This window comes from Anticarsia gemmatalis, chromosome 2 (genome assembly GCF_050436995.1).
Source record: "Anticarsia gemmatalis isolate Benzon Research Colony breed Stoneville strain chromosome 2, ilAntGemm2 primary, whole genome shotgun sequence".
Classification (NCBI taxonomy): Eukaryota; Metazoa; Arthropoda; class Insecta; order Lepidoptera; family Erebidae; genus Anticarsia; species Anticarsia gemmatalis.
The window spans coordinates 11,827,068-11,844,220 of NC_134746.1; the positions used below are offsets into that span (position 1 = coordinate 11,827,068).

Sequence of the window (17,153 nt, forward strand, 5' to 3'; positions counted from 1 at the left end):
AACTTAATTTGATAATCCGGATTATAAAAATAAATGTGCCGAATTTTATTCGAAGCCGTTCTTCGTGATTGAACAGAAAACGCACATAAAGATCTCAAAAGGTTAAAGATGTTTATTTTGTAGTAATTTTTCTTTTAATCATTTTACATTCCATCGTTTGTTTTCTATCCTTTATATTAAAAAACATAATAACTATAATTTCTTCTACTTGTTAAGAATACGTGTACTTTATGTAAAAATGCCTTGCGTCTATTGAATTAGATTAAGAATCTATTCAATAGTCTATAGACAAATATCAATTACGTTATTGTTCATTTGCTATGAAAAATGTTTCAATTGTTCTCAGTAAAGCATTGAAAGGTTCTCTATTGTGTTCTTATTGAACTGATATTTCTTTGTTTACTTAGTAAATAAATGTGCTAAAGATTTATTTGTTGTTCACAGGTGAAACATGTCCATCGAAGAAACCCAGAATCGGTAAGCATCATTTATATATTAATCATAGCTTAGCATTTCGTATGGTTAGTGGTCAACCTAATGCCAAAGTTGTTCAAGACGCATTTGATATAACTAAACGACTGTTATCTTAATGAGCAAAAGCCGGGATCGACTTTTTGCTTGCCTTCCGAAGCAAGGAGAGGCTCGGTTCAAATACCACTATGCGGTCGCCCATCTATTGAATGTCCGCGCCAAGGATTGCTTAACGCACAGATCTTACGTTTACCTATCGGTGAGCGCAACTGACTATAAGCGCCTAAACACAATATTATAGACTGTGTATTTTTAAAAACAAGGCTATAACTTTCTTTAGGCTATCTTACTCACCTCGCTCTAATGAGCATACATTCTTTATCTAGCTATAAATCTATACGCTGTTTAATTGATCGTGTTATTACAAATATTATGACCAATTACAATCTTTACACTTTTAGCAAAAACCGTCTCACAGCAGATTTTTGTAAAATCTAGACTTACAATACAATAAAAAAGAATCATTAAAATTGGTCCACCCAGTAAGAAGTTATGGGGTAACAAACACAAAAAAAATACAGTCGAATTGAAAACCTTCTCCTTTTTCGAAATCGGTTAACTGGAAAATAAACAATCAACTTGATTAAAGCTTTTGAACTTATAATACCGTGAAGTAAAGGGTTATAGAAAACCTATAATACACTACCAATTGTCCAAGACAATCTCGGTACAAGGCCAAAAAGGCGTCAATCAAAAGACAAATGAAATGAGTCACCAGTCCAAACGCAATTATCGTGGCTTAACTCGAAAATCGTGACTTACAAGTTCACACAAATACACACGTGCCTCGTGTAATACATAAATACAAATACAGGTATCAATAGCGACTTTGATTGGTTAAACCGGAAAATATAAGCTTTATTCGGCGGTCCTGTATGACTAGATGTTTGGTGAATGAGGCAAAATAAGTTTGTAAGGATCGTACCAAGTGGTGTTCTCTGCCTTCCTGTATGGGAAGAAGGTGTGATATTATGTACGTATATAAGCTTTGCAAATGTCAGTATTCAGTAGAGTAGCTTTTGAAAAGATTATTATATTATATAATATTAGTATACATACAGATCAAATCAGTGATGTCTTGCAAAGAGGTCAGGTTCGTAGTATTCGTAACCAGCAGTCCTGTGTGACAAGACGTATGGATGCGAATGAAGCAAGGGAAGTTTGTAACGCTCGTACCAAGCCGTATTCTGTCTTTGCCTACCCCTATGGGTAGAAGGCGTGATTTTATGTGTGTACCTATATACTTACCGAGAAAACAAAATGCATCGTAAAGGTACATAACACGATAATAAATATCAGTTATGCGAGTAAAAAACGCTGCGTTTTTCTTCATAAAACAATACATAATTCTTTTTATTTAGACAGAAATAAATACATTTTGAGGTGAATATTTAACATTATGTTTGTAATGAGTTACTTAGCAACTTGATTTTTTATCAAACGATTATAACGATTTATTGCGTGGATAACTTAGGGGACTTTAAATGACTGTAATGAAATCACGGCACAAATATATTGCTTCATAACATGCACCGATTTAACGTTTTTTATTGTGGTTACAATTAGGTAGTTACATGTTTAGATTCTTTGCGAGTATTTACGAAAAAAGTGAATAATTGCGTGTGGAAAATAACAATACTTATGTACGTATCGTTATGAAATCTAAGACATAAACTTTATGATACCCGTCGGTGAAAAAACCGAGGCGCGAAAATTATAAATAGCGTCTTTGAATATGTATGGTTAAATGAAAATGTATGCAAATACTAATTTACATCATTAATCAGGATCTCAGTCTAACAAAATGATAAAATAAAGTTATTTATATCTTCAACCACGTTTGTATCATGTATTGAATGGAATACATAAGTTCCCGTTCACTTAAAATAATAGATATCCTAATTACAAATGTATATTCTTTTGTCTTATTAGACCACGTGTTTTATTTACTTACGTTAGATTTCCACCGCCATTTTAACCGTCTCACACAGCATTTATGTACTGATCTTTGCCCTTTCAGCTAGCAACTGCGCACGTGTACGACTACCCATCCTTAACGCGTCACGGTTCACATACTCCATCCCTTGATTAAAAAGCAGAATTTTCAAGTTTTTCTCTTTAAAGTCGACGGTTGAGCGCGTGCCGTATAACCTATTATTTTTTATTCGTGTACGTACATTTTATTTATGCTCTTTTTGTAGATACATCCGTTGGCTGGATTTAATTAACATTCCTATGGCAACGGCGCCAAACGGTTACAGCAAGTGCAAGAACTATGTGTCGTTTACTAGGATTAGGGATGCGAAACAACGAAATAATACGAATTTATCGAAAATACCGTTATTAGGTTTGTGTATTTGATATTTAATTGTTTTTTGTTAAGAATGTATAACGCATAACGTGTAATGCTAAATCAACCTGAAAATTAACACATAAAATTACTACGTTTGGCTGACAATCTCCTCTCTTAATCCTTTAAGAAAGCAACTAATTAATAATGAGAATAATCAATTTATAAACTATCAAAATAAATCCATCAGTCTTTAAAATTCTATTCAGCCTGTGACAAAGTGTTGCCAACCTTACCACATTTTCCCGCGCTTAAAACCAATATGGCGGTCATGGTTGTAATGACTATATCTGGTTATGTAGAAATTAGTTTTTTTGACTAACATGGAGTCTAGATCCGAAGAAACGAAGTAAATTAGTCACACGCATACGGACAACTTGATGCTGTACCTGCTTGTAGTAAAAAACTAGTGAGATAATCTATTACAAGTTACATAGTACCGTACGAATAGTTTCTATGTGTACTTGAATGTACCTTGACCTGTTTACTTCCTCATGTACTGCCTAAAATTTAACTATAGCATGTATTTCACTTAATCCCAAATTTAAGTTATTAACAAAATGCATGCCGTAATTATTAAAATTAAATTTACATTCGCATTACTAAATCTATCCATACGTACATGCTTTCTGCCAAAATTATGCAAATAAAGGTTTTTCATGATAGACTCATAGACAAAATCTTATTTCTTATCGAATAAAACAGCATGTGAACAGAAAAAATGGTTTTGCGATTAAAAAAACAATTGACTCTCGAACAACTGACCTAATAAACAGAAACTCAAGCAATACATTTCATATATTCCTTTGCCTAGCACCTCATAACCAATACAACTTTTACACCCAAGCCAAGACTGGTAAAGCCTGATTGACACGATACAATGTAGCTCGCATGCCTACCGGAATTCTTATGCGCTATTACAGATACAAATTACAATAACTTGCATCGTTCAATCACCCGACGTTTAGTTCCGCTTGCAAATACTCGGTGTCATAACTTGGAGTGAAACAAACACGGTAACATTAAGTAATACTTACTTAATACGAAATAGCTGTGGATATTGTGCTGCCCAAATTCAGAGGCAAACAGCGACTCTATGATTTCGGTCGACGAGCAGACTCACTTGTTAGGCAGAGAGTTATGATTTCTAGGAATTGTGCTTACATCTTAAACAATCTTAGCATTCTAATCAATTTATACAAAACCTTAAAGTAACTGCACTAAAACCTTCCTCATCTACACTCTGCTTATTGAAAAAACCAAACGAAAAGTTCGTGTTCTGTAGCTTTTAAGTTTTAATCGCAAAAAGACATACAGACGCAAGGGAGAGAGTCGTTTAATAGTGTAGTGACGTAATAAAACATCGGATTAAACTAAATCTTTCAGACGAAAACGGATTATAACACAAAAGATTAACCTTTGTAAAGAACGGTATAACAAATGAGGGTACTTACCTATTTTGAACAAAGGCGCCATAGTTCACGGGTTATATAAAGGGTTATAAAAGTTTATAAGCACCCTGCTGAGTGATTCCGGTGATACAAAGTGTATCATCAAGTGTGATGAAATTATTATACAATAGACTGAACAATAAATTTCAATAATGCGAACTATTATTGTGATTACGAAAACGTTTATGATTTTATTATTATGACTAAATAACGACAGTGACATCGAATGTAAAGTCGATTTATAATGTTATGTAATACGTGGTTTAAATGTTAAGAGTCTAGAGTAATCTTGACGACTTTAACTTTTAGCTAGCGTGAACTATGAACGAAGATTGATATCGTAAGGATACCTAAATAACCAATGAAAACGAAGAATTTCATTAATTTAAGTTACAAACCGTCTCCAAAACAACGAATAACATAATTTGTTTCAACTTTAGGTACATGTTTATTATTTCGTCTTTCATTCCCTACAAATCAACTACATAACACAAAGTAAAAGCAAATATTAATTTGTTTTCCTCTTTGATTGTCCAACAGATACAATTTCAGACGCCCGACTTCACATTTAACCGACAACCCCATAATAACAATTTGTCAATAGACACTAAATGTGGAACGACATGTATAATTTAAACTTCACAAATGATTTCGCACAGTGAAATAGTCGCGCCGGAGAAAGGTCCTCACGATTCGCGGCGAAAGTAAATGAACAAATTGTCAATAACCAATGTCAACATCAAATTATAAGCTTTGAATGTCAGATAAGAATCAATATCATTAATATCTTTGAACAGGGTTGGCGCACAATCGAATAAAGTACATTTTCATATTTAGTTAAAGACAAAATATATTCGTTTCACGTAGAGGTACAAAAAGATTTACTTGCTAAGTTTAGGCGATGTCTAATTTACCTAGTTGAATATGTACGATAAAATACATAGATAGAATCAATTAAGTTTGTGCTTATTTAAATGTTTGGCACACAATGGTTGAAATTTTAACTGAATTAGTTACTCGTACAAACAGGAAATGTAAACAATTGCTCTTTAAGTTTCCGTAATAAATCTTAATAAAAATTAACATTAAAAACATTGTAGAAATCGATTAAGTGTTTTTAAACATATGAATAGAAAATTACTACTGCCATTAGCAAGATAAATTCGGACGGTAACCCTAATCACGAGCGGAACCGGGTCGATATCATTAGTCGATTATCGAGCACTTTCCATCATGATCGTGATTGGTGCGTCATTATTAAAAATTGCTACACATTTTATGATAATGCGCTCGTGCTGTGCACTCGAGAAAGTTGTTGTTTTAATTCGACAATCTAGGTCAATGCTGTTAAAATATCTCATGAAATTGTCAAAAAATACTTCCATTATAATTTTCCTTTTATATAAATATAAACTTCCATAGTTTTTTTTATATATTTTTATCTTATCTGTGCGTGTTCACGGCGATCGATAATGTAGGCAGGCTTGCGTGCGTTAATGACGTCTCGTATTTCAAGTACACGCGTCTGTGGTTACAGAAGGGCCTGTCACGGGTTAAAATACGAATAAAAAATGTAAATGTCAATGCAAAAAGATATCGCCCAACGTGGGGCTCGAACCCACGACCCTGAGATTAAGAGTCTCATGCTCTACCGACTGAGCTAGCCGGGCTTGTGATGGTAGCGTCGAAATTTTGCGTCACTTGGGACGGACGTCGATTTACGTGATTGGTATTATTATTGAAGTATTGGCATAACGACAGAATGTGCGCACGCGCTGCTTTTTAAGTTCCTTATCTGAACCGGTCTCCTCGTGGGAGTCGAAAGCTACCTACTCTCAAGGTTGATTGGCTTTCTTTATTTAATCACACCAAAACACAATTTTATTAACACTTGCCAAATTTCTTTTAAGATTAATGCGCGATCAAGTCAATTATGGCTTTAAAATAAGATATTTCTTTAAGATAATGTCTAGGCAATTTACCTTGGAATGAAAAAGTAGATTTTCCTTATCAGTAGAGCTCTTCCTTCCTGTCCGAATTGGCAACCTTCGATAAATCAAGTGCATGACATCGAGTTGGCAACACGTTGATAGTGACCTTGACCAGCTTTCAATGATGATGACTCAACGGCGTATGGTTTCATTAGTGCTACTGTAAGAGCAGTCTTCAAAACAATGTGGGAATTGATTACTTCCTAATATTGTTTTTATTTCATTTCACAAGGCAAAATGAGGTATTAAACTTTTCGCTTTCAAGCTGCCTATAAAACAACGTTTATTAGAGAAATATCTAGTTATAAAGAGAAAATAGAAACATTGAAATAAGACAATAATTTCACCATTAATCTTTCGCATAAATTTTAATGAATGGCTTCTGTTTTTAATAAAACGAGTGAGTAAAACCATCAATCATAAATATTCCCACAATATTGTCTAAATCGTCGTTATAGCGAATGATAAAATTAAACAAGCCACACATTCAACAATGAAAGTTTTCTATTCACTATTCACCAAAAAGCCATTTATGTATCGCCCCATAAAATCAAAACTTTCTTTTGCCGTAATAACTGATTTTAAGTTTCAATTTGCAGAATACCGTGGAAAGATGCTTACAATAAAACTCTTTTTACTTTCACACAAAGGGTAAAAAGCAGTTTTGAGTTTAAGGGGTTATTGACCTCTTCAACTTTGTACCTAAAGATACAAGTAGTTTACATCGATATGACGATAACCTAAACAATACAAAGACAAAAATAGAAATGCGCAACTGATGCTTGAAGCCAGATTTTTGCATTTACTATTTTTGTTTGTCCCATTCCGTTATACGCAACATCTGAGTAAATACACGTCTCGGCTCGTTTGAATTAACAATGCGGCTCTATAAACAAAGCTTGATTTTGCATTTTATAACAGCGTATTCACAAGTACCTATTCTTAAGTACAGTTACTTATCTCCCATCATCTAAGGGAAAGCTTTTAACTCAAACAAACAATGAGCAAAGTCGTTTTTTGTTTCTAATGCCCCAATCGCGTGCCCCTTGACACACATGAAAGAATTAAAAATAAAAACAAACTTTAGCAATTAGTTTCTGTCAAACTATTGTGATGTAACATCTACTCATCAAAGAAGATTACTGTAATAAAGGCTTAAGTCGGTGAAAGTCCCGTGTTGACTTAGTCGGTCAGTGAAAACAATGCGATCGGTCAAAAGTCACGACATTGCCAGTTGTGTAAAAACGTTGAGAAATAATTTTCGTAAAATATCTTGTGTAACGTTAGATAATGTTTAATTCAACGTCGTGTGTAATATTAGACCGAAATTGTTTATTTGCGATGCTTGTTGTATTATGAAATTCACTTATTATAACAGAAATATAAAACTGCTAAATTGCAATAGCTTATTGCAGACGTTAACAGAAATTTGAGTTTTCTAACTTGATACTGTTTATCATTTCTTGACACGCATCAGTCAGAATGCAACAGTTTCTTAAAATTACTGAGGAATTGCCGTATAATGAATTCGCCCTATCTATATTTACTATAACTATTTTAGACCATGATTACTAATTAGATTTTAAGTTTTCTTTGAGTACTTTTGAAATTACATTTGATAAAAAAGGTATGGAAAGATAAAAACCGGTTACAATAAATATAGCATACGTAAATAGGTTTCAAAAACCGACATTAATAAAAATTGATATCGAAAATATTTTGTAGAAAGGGGCAGATTATACTGCAAGAATGTTAGAAGTGTAAAATTATGCTTTCAAATAGGAAATTGTTCTAAAACCTGAATGTCTATTTAAAGCTATGGAATACTTAAGAAATGTTATAGTATCCAGTTAATAGTTTAATGCTAGTATTTCATTTGCAGCGGTGCTAAACGTCAGTCGATAGCTTCCTACTTATTTTATTATTAGAAATTAGAATTTCTAGGTAGGATTGGCAGCATTCTTTAGTACTACTTACGTTTAATAGTTTAGCATACATTGAGATATATTGTCTTAGTAACTATTTTGCAAATATTGGTACAAAATATGTTTCAGGTGTAACTTATTCAACAGTGTTCAGTCATATTTAACCCAAAGGTATGCAAAAATTATAGGTACAGACTTAGGTTTATCGTTTATCGATTTTTTTTCAGTTGTGCCATTCTTCAGGCATCGAGATCAGATTATTTTCAAATTTTGCCACTTATTATGACTTGAGGCACAATATTATAATGTCTATGATATACTTTGCTTTATACACATTAATTACTAGCTGACCCGCGCAACTTCGCTTGCGTCACATAAGAGAGAATAAGTCAACATTTTACCCGTTTTTGTTACATTTTTCAATGGTACTCGGCTCCTATGGGTCGTAGCGTGACAATATATAGCCTATAATCTTCCTCGATAAATGGGTTATCTAACACTGAAAGAATTTTTCAAATCGGACCAGTAGTTCCTGAGATTAGCGCGTTCAAGCAAACAAACAAACAAACATACAAACAAACAAACAAACTCTTCAGCTTTATAATATTATTATAGTATATATAGTATAGATAATGTACTATCCATGTGTCTGTATATTTGTCATCATAAGCTGTATTAAATCGGCTTATTTTATAAACTGATGCGCATCCGTTTTCGAAATAAGCTTGTCATCAGTATTGTCAATTTAACAAAGCTTCTTATAAAGTTAACTACCTCGGTTTCTTCATAATGTTTCACCTAAAATCGGCCACATCAATCTTAATGTTTCGTTGGAAAGTTCTATTGAATATTATCTGAGAACGTTATTCCTTTCCGCTTTCTCGTCCCACTAACATGGCCCTTTATCAATATGCACAATACTTCTTTATTGATGCAGACACACGCGGCTACAGTTCTCGGTCACTGCTATATTTATGTCAATTCACTTTGCATTTCATTTCTATTGCTTCTTGATTATTTTGTGGGACTTTCATGTAAAGCTTTTTATGAAGAGTTAGAGAGAATTTTTTGTAAAAGGGTTTCTCCATAACTTTACAAGCTAGTGGTATTTGTCAGCACTTTTCGTGTTTCATTATCATGTAAGATAATGATGTACATTTTCTGTTTGTCAAAGGGTGCCACTCTCTTAAGGTTGTGGTAATTTTTTATCTAAAGGGTGGTCTTAAACTATTGCTTGACCGGAATCAGATGTTTCCAATACTACGTGATTTGGTTTTCAATTAGTCTGAATAAATCTTGATCTTGATAAAGCGAAGGCGAACTGATTTATTTTGAGGTAAAATAGTAAAGGAAAACTGATTCATTTTGAGGAAGATTTTATGTTAGCAATTATCGATTTCCGATGATTCTGTGAAACAAATTATCCATATATGTTCAAGTAATCGGTTACTTTTAAGACACAATGGATATAAAATCCTTACGACATTCAAATAGTAGTGTAATACGCGTCAATTTTCTCAAAATGGTAAGCAAGTGATGACGTCATACTTACATATCAAGACTTATGGAGCAGTCGTAAACGTATTGTTTCACCAAACTGGTTCACCTTGAAAACTGTTCAGTATGCCCTTTGTTACTGCTTTATTCCTACTGTTTCGTTTTATATGATTTGCCATTCACAATATAGGCCCCAAAATGCATCCTTGTGCAACCCTTCGAAAAAGTGATTATTTTTAACATTGTACTTATTCCAATATTCCCTTTGTTACATTTTTTGTCCGTTTCCAAAATAAGGTATTTGAATGTACGGTAAACACACATTTGGCGTTTGACCTAAATTACTTCGGCGGAACACGTGTTTAAAATTCCGAATAAAAATTCTCAACACTTATGCAAATATAATGTAATTGTTAAGAAATTCACAAACACTACGACCATTGGCTTAATTTCTAAAAGATTATAGATCCACTCCTTACCTACAAAAGCAACAATCAAAGTATCATCAATTTCAAACCTTCAGATTGGCTTCATTATTTCAAAATCAATCACAATCATTAACATCATATTTTACTTCAAATCTCTTCCTTCTAAACCAGAAATTGACCTAAACCACAAAAATAACGATTGGCCAATTTATTAAAAACAAATTGCAGTGTCAAAAGTCAAACAACCGTCTGACACGGAAACCGAACAATAGACAAACGAGACGATTCATAACGACCCCGTAAACAATATTCTTAAGTTTTTTAAATCGTGAAAGATTAACATAATCGTAGCAATAAAAAATATAAACACGGCATAGAGATTTGTATTTATTTGTTTATTGGCCTTTTCACTTATTTCTTACATACATACACAATATCACGTACCATTATACCCGAAGGTGTAGATAGAGGTGTATGAAATGCACCCGCATTTCGCCATTAACATTTTAGTCACATGTAGACTGTATTAAGGGGCAAGCCTATTGATATATTATCATACTTTGGTACCTTCAATCTTCGTATGGAATCAGCAAAACAACCTTTCTCATGTTTCTTAATATTCTTATGAAAGGTAATACCTTCTACTTCACTTAGATCTTCTCTTTAGCAACCAGAATTAAGAATTAATCTAGATAGGTACACACATCTCACATTAGCAAGTCTTTACCTATAAGAGATGCTTCAACACATTTTAGATTTTAAACGACTTACACTAAGACATTAAAAATTCTAAACTCAGCAAAACAAGACAGCATAGTTAATTACATAAAATGTAGTCAACCACAACAAAGCCTTGAAGGCCTACATAATATTAAACAATAAGTGTGACGAACGCGGATGCATTATCAGATTTCACACTACAAACTGTCTAAGAAACCAGTTATGTATTACTATATTACTTTATTCATATAGATTTAAGCTTCGACCTTCACATTTGAGGAGTCAGCATAAAAGCATATTACCTATATTTTTTGATGGTCATTATTTCGTTTTTACGATTACTATGTTCCTGTTAACCTCAAGTTATGCAAGTCTATTGATGATTTAAGATTTATAGCTTGATATTGTTTGTAAATGATTTTATAGTTACTTGAATATAAGTGTGTTAGACTTGCAGACACACTTATTCGGTTCGGCACGTTCCTTCATTTATTAAATAACAAAACCGACTTGATCGGATTCATCTACACATATACGGTTTTGCCCGGCTAGGCCAATTGTAGCCGAACCGATTATGTGTGAAGCAAGCCTTACCTCCACGTTTGGAGTGCTATGACTGTCTATCAGGAAAATCCATTAACCGCAGTGTCAACTTCTGTATTTCTGATAGAAAACCCCAAAGTACTTTATGAATCAAACCCGGAACCTCGACATCATTAAGCGCATTTTCGACCACGAAACCAACGAGTAAAAGCAAATGATTGTCGTCATTTACCTGTTTTACCAAAATACCGGTCAGTGATCTGACCCTGGCGAGACACGCGCTTTTCCACAACAAATTAATGCCATAACATTTTACTTACAACTTAACGGGGAGAATTGACTTCACGACAACAACCTTCAAAAACAAAAATAAACCTTATCGACTTACCTTAGAGTTCAATGTTCTTTGTTCCATGTGAGCCCTGTAAATCCGTTACTTCTATATGACACTGTTTTAAGCGTGTACCGGTAGACGTAGACACGGAACTGAGCTATATTTTATATGGGATTTATGAAAAACTCGTCTCGGTTCTATTTCTAAGATCTGCTTGAATAATTCACGACGTTAGTCACGTCTCAGGGTGTCTGTTTACGCTGCATATCGTGTTACTAATGCAATATGTTCGTGTTTTAATGCATCTTGTTATAATAGACTAGCTGACCCGCGCAACTTCGCTTGCGTCACCTAAGAGAATGGGTCAAAATTTTCCCCGTTTTTGTAACATTTTTCGTTGCTACTCCGCTCCTAGTGACCGTAGCGTGATGATATATAGCCTATAGCCTTCCTCGATAAATGGGCTATCTAACACTGAAAGAATTTTTCAAATCGGACCAGTAGTTCCTGAGATTAGCGCGTTCAAACAAACAAACAAACAAACAATCAAACAAACAAACAAACTCTTCAGCTTTATTATATTAGTATAGATACTTTTAATCCCAATTTATGGAACATTTAAAGCTATTTTTAGTAGGTTTTTAGAACAAATTAACTCTTTTACAGTCTTTAAGTTAGTTCAAGATTATCATCTTGAATGAGTCCTTTGTCCTACACAATTTTAGAAATTATTTCAGCTATTACTAGAACAAGTTATTGTTTAACAGTCTCAATGTCAAATCACGTCCTGACCGTTTCAAAATTCGACAACATCAATTGCTACTTATCAACTACTGGTAGGAAACCTTACAAATCAAAGCCTCATCAACCTCTCATATCAAAAGTTTCCACAGCAGTTTCTACTCACAAGTAGCCACTTCAGAAGTGGGTAAGTAGGCACGTTTGGGTTCAAACTAACCCGTTCTCCATTACACTAATAAATTCTTCGACTACAATAGATGCTTGGCGACCACTTTCGATTTCCCGACGTTTCACAAGCGTAGGCTCATGTATAATTGACATAGGAATGTTCACAATTTTGTTTTACTTTTAAATAAGATGGTTTTTTGACTTGTGATTTCGTTTACGTGGGTGTCTGTGTGATCAAGTTTTTTGTATGCGATAGGAATGTGAAAATGTATCGTTGTACGAGGTACCTATTCAGTTGTTTCTTTCCTACTTATTTTGGATGATGGTGGCCAAAAAGTTAAAGATATCTGAAATTTCACAGTTCGTTTTACTAATAGGTATATTCTAAACGTCACCATAAAATATTACTTATAAAATTTAAATAAATCTTCCTTAAAAATGCATTTTCATTTTGCGATAGAATCTCATTGATAGACCTATCCTGAATTCCAAACAGGCTAGACTACTAGCCACATGACTCAACTGTGTCACTAGGCTTCGACTTTTGGCTTCCAATTTTCAAAGGCCTTCAAACCTACAAATCGCAAGCACATGATTTATCATCATCACGTCCAAACTTCCTTACGATATTGTATCGGGAGTCAATGACCGTGACTTCCGACGTTCAAGGCGAACGCTACATATTAAATTAGTAATTAGCCATTCTCTATTAGTCGTAGTTATGCAACACCATAGACACTGCATAGATATGCAAAGCGACGCAGGATGTAGGTGCTTGAGCGACTAGACAGTCAAACATGTCGCTAGACCACATTCCCGGGAAGATTTATGTTATTAATGAATATATTTAGCCCGTTGCTAACTCATTGATCACACCTCCCGCAATGAGGGTAGGGTTACACTTTGAATAGTTGAATCTAATCAGAACCTCCCATGTCTCTTCCGTATGAGAAGGATTGTGTGTAGTGTCTAACAGCACCGGCTAAAGTCTTTACTACCCTTGATAATAATATCTTATCAGACTTTTCTGTCATACAATTTGAATAGCATTCCGAAAACCGAAATCGGCATATTTATTTACCCCAAGACCTGCTTACTCCTTCAGCCCAAAGTAAAACGGTTTAAAAAAAAACAAATCCAGCATGCTATTTTTAGAAAAAAAAGGGACGATGGCAAAAAATGGTATGGATTTTTTTATAAAACCAACTAGGACTAAACAAACAGTTGACTGCAGTAACTATTTACTTAAACACAAACAAGTAACCTTATCGGTTTATCGACACTTATCATAGCCGTTACTTACAAGACACGTGTGTTAACTACGTAAATATAAACACCGCGCTTGTTATCAGTGTCAAATACCTCAACAACACGTTGAACAAACAAATAACAATTTTATGAAAAGATTGGTTAACCTCTTAAGGGCAGAGAAATAAACAGCAATAACGACTACTGTTATTGCTAGCCCGCGTTATCCCAATGCTGAGCAAAAACCTCCCTATGATCTTTTGCCATTTTAGTCCATTGTTCATCTTATAACACAATGGAAATACAAAACACTACGAAGATGTATAAATGATTTTATTTGATGTATAAATGAATATCAAAATCAAATCATTGATTCAAATTAGGTCAAATTTAGACGTCGTCGTTATCATTTAATTAACCCAAAAACTTACGGCACGAGGCTCAATATAACAGTATTTGCAATCGTTATGTAAAATTGCAATTTTTTGTCTCTATAGTCGATATATGCCTATAGCATAATAAAATTTAGAAGCTAAGCTATCTAGCTTTTCCCTCCACCTCATACCAAACGTGATCGTCTTTGGAACCTGAGCGCACCCTCTAATCACCTTATCGCGAACTTTCCCATTAATAAAATGAAGAGACAAAGAAAATCATTCAGGCATTATCCCCTAGTCACTTTCATAAGTACATTTACGAGGTCATGTGAATAAATAGATACTTACTTGTAAAACATGGTGTTAGGCGTAATTATTATTTCAAATCGTATTTCACCTTTGTCCCTTCAATAAAGCCTAATAGGCAATTTAGTGTTTATATTTCTACTTCTCATATTGCGTCAAATGACGACGATGTTGTGCAACGATGCACTTGAATATTTGTTTTGAACAATCTTATTAATTGATTAGTTAAGACTTGATTGGTGTGGGCGACGGACGTCAAACGTGGTTTTATTCTGTGGTTTTACAAGTGTTTCCAATTATGGTGGAAGCGGGGAAGAAAGCAAACTTATCGCCTTTCGGTGCTACCAAGACTACGAAGGTTAGAATAAAAAATATTGAAGCTTTATTCTGGGATTTAAAATTACCGTGATTTTTTGGGAATTTCCCTTCTCATCGATTTGTAACTTGAGGAAAAAAATCTTTGTATTGTCAAATACCTCAAATAAATATTGATGCATTTCATCGATTTAATATTAGTTTCATATTTTTTCAATCTTATTATTAGCTAGCCACCCTTTCTAAACTTACTCGCTATTCTCTCTTCTATACCTTTCTTTATTTAAGCTTTGCATCATCTCAAAGCACACTGGGAGAAAATGACTCTGGCATTCAGTAGAAGTTCTAAATAAATAAATATTTAGTTAGTTACAGGGTAAATAAAACTAGGCTTTGCAACGCATCTCAATTGGATTACCCGTTTTACAGTAACGCAAAATATGACAACCACCGTTATTTAATCCGTTTTAATATAGTACAGGTAGATTATATAATTACCCACTCATTTTCAAAATGACGATCTTTATCTGAAGATTGATCTGAAGCAGATGGCAGGATAGATATAATTCCCGCATCCTCCAGCAATAACTAACATATTCAGCTCTAAGCGTGCTTTTATAAACGGTATTTAACTAGTTATTTAACTAGTTGTTTCCTAGTTAATATAACTGTAGTTTATGTGCTCAAATGCTTGTGAAGGGATGTAATGTATCTTATGTCAAACGGTACATGGATCGCGCTATAATATAGTGTTTAGTGGTACATCCCAAACATCGTTATGCTGGTTTAACTGACGGATAATGATTACTCATCTTTAGTACTGGATAGTTTGAACATTGAAACTGTTGACAATATGGTTGTGTTAATTTTGATTACCTTTTAGCATTTATCTGAAACTGAGTTAAGGACATGGGACAATTGACTTTCATGTCCATTATAAACTTCTTATATTGAGAACCGTATAAAAAATACATACAGTATTAAAACGACTGGGTTGACCACTAACCATACGATAAGAAGAACAAGATCAGAAAATAAGTAAAGTCTCACGGCGTTTTTTTTTCACTCTCTTAAAATATCAGCCATGGAGCAATAAAGTGGTGAAATAAATATTATAGACATATATAATGTCATAGATACAAAACTAATTCATTTTATCAATGAATGGTTGAAATGGTTTCAGCAATTTGACTCTACTCGGTTTACGTTCATTAATTACAAAAGTAATAAACATGCATATCTATGTAAATGAAGTTATTTTCAAGTTCAAATGATCACACAATACGACTGGAATAATACTCAATTGACTCAGTTTCATAGAATTAGTTTGACGTTAATTTTATTCGCCTAATTTAGAGGTAGAATAACTTGAATCGGGAAGAACATAATTTATTGGAAATTATTAGTCATATCCATATGCATACAAAATATTATTAATACAAAAGTAACTCAGTCCGTCTGTCTAGGTCTACGCTTTCCCGCTTAAACTACTGAACATATTATATAAATAAAATTATAACCAAACAAAGTTTGAGACCCGAAGGGCATAGGATAGTTTTGTTTCCCGAAAATACCATTGTAATGCGAACTGTACGGGTAAAAAGCTATATTATTGTAGTCCACGCGAACGGAGTCGCAAGTTATAGCTAGTATAATATAAGAGGTACAATACAATATGTTTATTTTCCTGTAAGTTTAAATAGCGATGTTATTAAGCTGTTTTAAGTAATACGGAACAATCAGTCAACCTAAAACCACGACTTCAGTAACTAAGCATAATAAAGGTAAATATAATAACACATTTCATGAGCGTAATACATATTTAAGTTAATACGGATTGAAAAAACGGTCGAACTATCCTCTATGGATAAGTTTTGATAAAATACCTGCTAATTGTGCGTCTTTAAAAGCATTAAAATGCATTTTTTTTTACTTTTCATTTTTAACTGCTTCCTAGTAAAAGAATGCTGATCAAAACATCGAGAGACATAAAAAATACGATTGAAAACCTCCTCCTATTTAAAGTTGTTTAAAATACATTCGCAATTTACTCTTCACTGTGACTTTTCCGACGTATTTACATGGGTAATTTGTACGATGAACCGATTACCTTTGACCTCAATTAATAGATTAATATTCAATAAAACGTGAAGGAAAATATGACGTATAGGTAATAATAAAATTGCGATACATGTGAATACGACATTCTGCTTAGTTTCAACAAAACA

General features: G+C 33.6%; 1 protein-coding gene and 1 non-coding gene across 4 annotated transcripts in view; one reads left to right on the forward strand and one right to left on the reverse strand.

Moving 5' to 3' along the window:
- Positions 1–17,153, forward strand: part of LOC142984839 (uncharacterized) — a 64,079-nt gene that overhangs the window by 41,717 nt on the left and 5,209 nt on the right. For 2 of the 3 annotated variants that reach the window (XM_076132690.1, XM_076132698.1), the window contains exon 3: positions 445–477. In XM_076132690.1, coding sequence (XP_075988805.1) covers positions 445–477 — 33 coding nt within the window. Of the gene's footprint in view, positions 1–444; positions 478–14,825; positions 14,969–17,153 lie in introns of those variants that run through there. The other variant, XM_076132706.1, reaches the window with a different exon arrangement.
- TRNAK-CUU (transfer RNA lysine (anticodon CUU)) lies at positions 5,930–6,002 on the reverse strand. Its single transcript has one exon. It is a non-coding gene; the product is annotated as a tRNA-Lys (tRNA).